We start from the raw sequence: 6441 nt of genomic DNA, 5'->3' as shown, positions 1-6441 counted from the left end.
AGAAGAAACCATGCAGACAAACCAGAGGGGATAGCGACTGCATTCCTAACCAGAACTTGCACCAACTTTGTTTCACTTTACACCCAACCCCCCACAAAATATTGCAAGAAATAAAACCAAGGGCAAGGACACAGTTTTGCATAATTTTGTTTCCACCCAGCAAAGAAAGTTTGAAATGTGGCTCTCATTCAAGTTGTGGCCAATGTGCAGACTTGGGAGTCAGCCCTGCTGAACTCTGGGAGTTGTCTGTGAATCAACATGCACAGGATGCGATAGGACATATATTAATAGTCACAGTAGCTTCAGTTGAGATGCTTGCACAATTGCAGTTTGACTTGAAATACAGAAGTACAAGAACAGGATTCCTCCCCCCTGCCTCTGTCCATGAATGGCGTCCGTCAACTCATCAAGAAACTCAGTTATGCCAGAGATGGTGTTTGGCACAATATTACAGATGTACAAAGCAGAAGCTCAGCAGAATAGAATTCAGGACTAACATTACCTGGGTTTGTAGAGCAGAAGAGACGCACCCTTGCCATTCACCAAGTGACCTAGGGCCACTGAGACACAACATTTCCTACCTCCTAGGAAGAACACCCATGACAAGGAAGCCAGTGTGGTATAATGGTTAGAGTGTTGGACTCAGACCTGGGAGACCAGAGTTCAGTCTCCACTCAGCTATGAAACTCTCTAGGTGGCCTTGGCCCCTCACTGTCTCTTAGCTTAGCCTACTTCACAGGGTTGTTTTAAAAATAAAACAGAGAGGGAGAGAACCATGTTCGCCACCGCTTTGGAGGAAAGGTAGGCTACAAATGTGACAACTGAAAGTAATAAAGAGGATAAGCCAGAGAAGATCCATAAACCAGAAAAAAAAAACTTCAGAGAGCTCTTTTTCCCCTGCTCACTGAAAAACCCAACAAACAGCCCCTCTCATCTGTTCCAAATGCTAGTTGCTCTAGGACTGCAGAAATTAAGGGAGCAAATTTTGATTTCTGCTACCTGTCAGGACATTGAGAGCACATGGGAGGCTGCACACCAGCCTGCCAGGAAGATCATCACAGTAAAGGGGAGACAGCTGGATGTGGTGTGGGTTCAATTCAGGTACAACAGAAAGTAATTTGTAGCACAGGAAAGAATTCTTGAGTTCACCCTGCCAGCACAGATGGAGGCAAGTAAGCGTCTGATGGTAGGAAACTGATAACACCCAAACTTCAGAGCACATTTATACAGTTCCTGAGAATCTTATCATAAGAAGATAATTACTCACTGCCTAATTTGTGAGCCTAATTTGTCTTACTGCTTCTAAGCAATCCCTACAGTTTTACAATGTGTAAGGGTTTGCCCATGCTCACTGAATTATTTCCCCTAAACATTCCTAAAAGACACATACATGGAGACATGTATATATCTTCTAGTTAAGGAAAGTTATATGTTTCCTTCAGCAAGTCAGCAAGTGAATCCTAACATTAATGCATCAACTGTAGGCTATTCTTCAAAAAATTAATTATAGCTTGATATATACATAACATGTCATCCTAACTTACAATTCTACATCCATTAAAACGCCAGTCAACCAAAACCAACACAGATTGTCAATTAGTACTCCTCTGTCTTACCCATTCTTCAATAGGGGAAAATAAACTTTGGTTATATTGGTAGCATATGACTTAGTCCTATATTGGTGGTATCCAACTTTCTTTTAATATGGTACTGTTGGTATCCAATTGGTCTTTTCCTGTTTGCTATCAAATTTATAATCTCTAATTGTTCCTAGTAGTGATGTATGGAAGTGAGAGCTGGACTATCAATAAGGCTGATCGCCGAAGAATTGATGCTTTTGAATTATGGTGCTGGAGGAGACTCTTGAGAGTCCCATGGACTGCAAGAAGATCAAACGTATCCATTCTTAAGGAAATCAGCCCTGAGTGCTCACTGGAAGGACAGATTGTGAAGCTGAGGCTCCAATACTTTGGCCACCTCATGAGAAGAGAAGAATCCCTGGAGAAGACCCTGATGTTGGGAAAGATGGAGGGCACAAGGAGAAGGGGACGACAGAGGACGAGATGGTTGGACAGTGTTCTCGAAGCTACGAACATGAGTCTGGCCAAACTGCGGGAGGCAGTGGAAGACAAGAGTGCCTGGCATGCTCTGGTCCATGGGGTCATGAAGAGTCGGACACGACTAAACAACAAATTGTTCCTAGATTTTCCTGACACTTTCCCATTTGCTTGGGTTCCTACTGTTTCTAGCTCATGGCAAAGAATATCTTGGCAATGGTCACATAGAAAATTTGCATCTGGTATTCCTTTATAACTCATTGGCCTTGTTTATAATTTAACAGGAATAGTTATGGTTCTGCCACCATCAGGATCTTTAAAATCTCCCAGACCATCTCCTGTACATTTTCCAAAAGCATTGCACTTTATTACAAGCCTACCACACATGTTAAGAGTCTCACTTTAATTCTTGACATGTCTAGCCATTTCCATCTGCTAACTTGTTGACCACCTTTTTCATGGAGTCCAGTGCCATTGGGCTGCCATCTTAGTATAATTCTCTCTATAAGATACTGCAGTTGAGTAGTTTGAACACATTTGAAACAAATGCTCATACTATGCTTGGAATCTTGCTGTTCAGATCCTCATTCCATTTTGCCATTCTTCATTCCATTTTGCCATCTATCTTTAGGTTGTTATCTTGCGTATCTTGCCAATTATTGTACTGTATACAGTTTTGATAAATACCTGGACTTGTCAGCCTCTAATAATAATGCTTCAAACATGGTCTGTTTTCTCCAAATATCTTGGCTTCTATCTAAGCTATTCAGGAACTAATTGATTTGTATGTACTTGAATCTGTCAGGTTCGAACCCTAATTTATCTCTTACTTGTCTCACTGACCTTTCCAGTCCTGAAATGTTTCCAACTTATTATCATTCCCAAACTCTAAGTTGCAAGGCTGCCCATCTCCATGAGTATTTCTATCTTGACATCCATGTACCCAGCTTATCTTGTTTATACATTCCACAATCCAGATTTATTGACCATTAATTGATAAAGAAAACATTGCCTTTATTACCTTAAATGATGGATCGAGCATTTCCCAAACATCAGTTAAACCTTTAACCTCAAATATTAGTTTTATGGTCCAAAATTAATGTATGTCTATAAAACCGACCATTCCAGCTTGTGAATTAAGCTGATATCTGTTACCCACGATTTATTCTGAACTTGCTTTGAGTTAGTGTCCTTCCTTCATAATGCCACAGATCCAGGGTACCAGAGTCTGTTAGTGAATGGTAGAAATTACCGTAATAAATGGTAGTATTTAGATAATACAGTGGTACCTTGGGTTACATACGCTTCAGGTTATATACACGTCACGTTACAGACTCCACTAACCCAGAAATAGTACCACGGCTTAAGAACTTTGCTTCAGGATGAGAGCAGAAATCTGGCTCCTGGTGGAGTACAGGATTAGGTTTAAGGTGCTGGTTTTAACCTTTAAAGCTCTATACGGCCTAGGACCCTTGTACCTACGGGGCCTCCTCTCCTGGTATGTCCCACAGAGGACCTTATGGTCTACAAACAAAAACATCTTGGAGGTCCTGGGCCAGAGGGAGGTTAGGCTGGCTTCAACCAGAGCCAGGGCTTTTTCGGCCGTGGCCCCAATTTGGTGGAACGCTCTGTCACAAGAGACTAGGGCCCTCTGGGACTTGACATCTTTCTGCAGGGCCTGCAAGATGGAGCTGTTCCACCAGGCCTTTGGCCAAGGCACAGCTTGGTAATCCTCACAGAACTCTAGCCCAATGGTTGCCATTAATTTGATTTTGAATTGATTTTAGAATGTATTGATTTTAGAACGCTGTATTACTTTTACTGTTGTTAGCCACTCTGAGCCCGGCTTTGGCTGGGGAGGGCGGGATACAAATAAAATTTTATTTATTATTATTATTAAAAGGGTATCATTGGCTACTAACCATAGTGACTGTGCTCTGCCTCCATAGTTCCTGAAGGCCACAGGTTGTGGGAGTGCTCTTGCACTCAGACTGTACTTGCAGGCTTTTTATAAAAAAATTCCTTCCAGTAGCACCTTAAAGACCAACTAAGTTAGTTCTTGGTATGAGCTTTCGTGTGCATGCACACTTCTTCAGATAGGCACCTGGTTAGCCACTCTGAGAAAAGACTGGTAGCTAGATGAGCTACTGACCTGATCCTCCAGGTTCTTCTTATGTTCATAATAGTTTTTAACAGAGTTGAAGGTCATACGATGGACCACTTTCTATCATGTTATTTTGTCCAGCTGTTGATGCTTGTCACATTTTGAAATACTGCACTGCAAAACCTACTAAACCTATAGCTGGAGAAGATAATCAGATGAGTGTGCGCTTGACAGATACTTGTGGGGTAGGCACTCCTGGATCCAGCCTTAAGCTACCTTCTAACTCAGGCTTCTCCAAACTTGGGTCCCCAGCTATTTTTTGGACTACAACTCCCATCATCCCTAGCTAGCAGGACCAGTGGTCAGGGATGATGAGAATTGTAGTCCAAAAACAGCCGGAGACCAAAGTTTGGGGAACCCTGTTCTAACTGTGCAAATCACTAGCCAAGGGGTCCCACGATCAACATGCTTTTTAAAAAAAGTTAGTAAAATCTGCTATGAAGCTATAGCTAGGTGGGTGGCATAATGGGGTGGCAGAGACAGCAGGCGTGGTGAGAATATCTATCCGGGAGCTGAAAGAGCAGGAGCACGACTTGTTGGCAAACTTTCTTGTGCCAGGTTCTGGGTGCCCTGATCTATTGGAACAGCAATGTACTTGAAGAGTGATTCAGTCTAATCTTGTGCCATAGAAAGGGGCGGTGACTTTGTTTTGTTCAGCTTCTCCTGTGCTATCATTAGGGGGGGGGGGAGAAAAGAGAAGGCACAGCCAAGTGCAGCTGGCACGCCTCCGGTGGCTCTTATATAACCTGGGCTCTCCCAGGGCACTACCGTTGGAATAAGGTGAAAGATTCTTAAGGAACTCCTTCTATTGCTTGCGCTGCCATTGCAGGGATTCAGATTGCTGTGGCCCTGGGACTGTTCGGAAAAGTGTGATCTGGGATCCTGCTCTGCTCTTGGATCAAGTTAGGAAGCTGAAGAGGATGGCTTCAGATGAGCTGGTCTTCTTTGTCAATGGCAAGAAGGTAGGGGAGACCCCTCACATTTAATTTTCTTTTATTTGTATCTCAACCCTTGGATTAACTTCACAAGTTGCAGATTGCACTTGAGAACTGTGCTCCACATGCAGCTAAACAGCCTTGAACATTTATGAAACTGAAAAACCATCATTTCTAAAACAAGCAAACTTTATTGAACTACTAAAACTTTTTTCAGCGTAGAGTAAGGGAGACACGTTAATCAAATGACCAAGTTTGCTGCTATTGCTCTCTCTCTCTCTTTGAGAAAGATAGTATCCAACTTTCTTTTAGCCAAAAAATAATAATGATCTGTAATGCTTTTCAGCCTTTTTCTTCCAGAGAATGCTTCTGTTTCATTGCTGAAATAGTTACGTTTAAAAAAAGATAGACCCCAATTCAATAAACACCCACATTTCCTAAACTTACATTGAATAAAGCAGAGTGGAAGAAGGCTACTGAAAGATGCCCAGTGAATGAAGTACATGCAAGGAAAACCATCCTGTGTTTGCTTTCTATGTCATTTTAAAAATATGACTACCTGTCGGATAACATAACTATTCTCAACACCCTCTGTCTGTAGCCTGTCCAGCCAGCAACAAGCAACTGAGTGACAGCGCTGGGCAGTTGCTGTTGGACTGATACCCTCCCTAAATTAAATTACAGAAGCAAGCACGATGATTGCTACAAACCCACAGCGATTTCCACCTCTCCGTAAAGAGATCAAATGCTAGCGATTACCAGCGAAGCAGCTGCTTGCCAGGGGTGGGGTGGCAGGTTGTTCCGTTCCTGATGCATTTGAGAGAGAGAGAAAGAGCATTGCGCCTAGTCGTTCTGTCTGACCCAGCAAGGCTATGCTTAGGTTAATTTAGCCGGAGCTGCCTGACTGTGTGGAGATTTTGCTCCGGCCACGAGACTGCAGTACACAGACTGAAACGAATCAGCACCTCCCCTCTATAAATAGTGGTATTAATCTGATTCAGCATGGTGGAATTCTGTTCCTCTGCCCGGGGCTGGAGCTGACCTTCCCGAGCAAACAGATGGTTCTATGTTGCTACTGCCCAGTGGTGTCAACCAGGGTGCACCTTTGTGTGCTGGGAGCTCCAGAGAGCTTCCATATGGGTTGCACGGTTGGGAAGGGCCAGGGGTGGAGACGGGGGTTGAATTGCATCAGCAAATCACAGAGCAAATTGACTTGTCCGTCCTGCGCTTTGTCCTTTAGTGGCAGCAAGGCTGGACCTAGGAAAGCAGAGTGCTGACATCTGAC

The 6441-nt window shown here is 43.3% G+C and overlaps 1 protein-coding gene across 1 annotated transcript in view; it reads left to right on the top strand.

The window, feature by feature from the left end:
• The first annotated feature begins 4974 nt into the window (after positions 1-4974).
• The window catches only part of XDH (xanthine dehydrogenase), a 62217-nt gene continuing 60750 nt past the window's right edge, over positions 4975-6441 (top strand). Inside the window, exon 1 of the mRNA XM_081186358.1 lies at positions 4975-5183. Within this exon, the coding sequence (XP_081042484.1) occupies positions 5142-5183 (42 nt within the window). The 5' untranslated portion in view covers positions 4975-5141. The remainder of the gene's footprint in view (positions 5184-6441) is intronic.

This window comes from Podarcis bocagei (assembly GCF_964188305.1).
Source record: "Podarcis bocagei genome assembly, chromosome: 3".
NCBI lineage: Eukaryota > Metazoa > Chordata > Lepidosauria > Squamata > Lacertidae > Podarcis > Podarcis bocagei.
The sequence above is the reverse complement of the archived record's forward strand: the minus strand, read 5'-3'. Positions and strand labels throughout refer to the sequence as shown.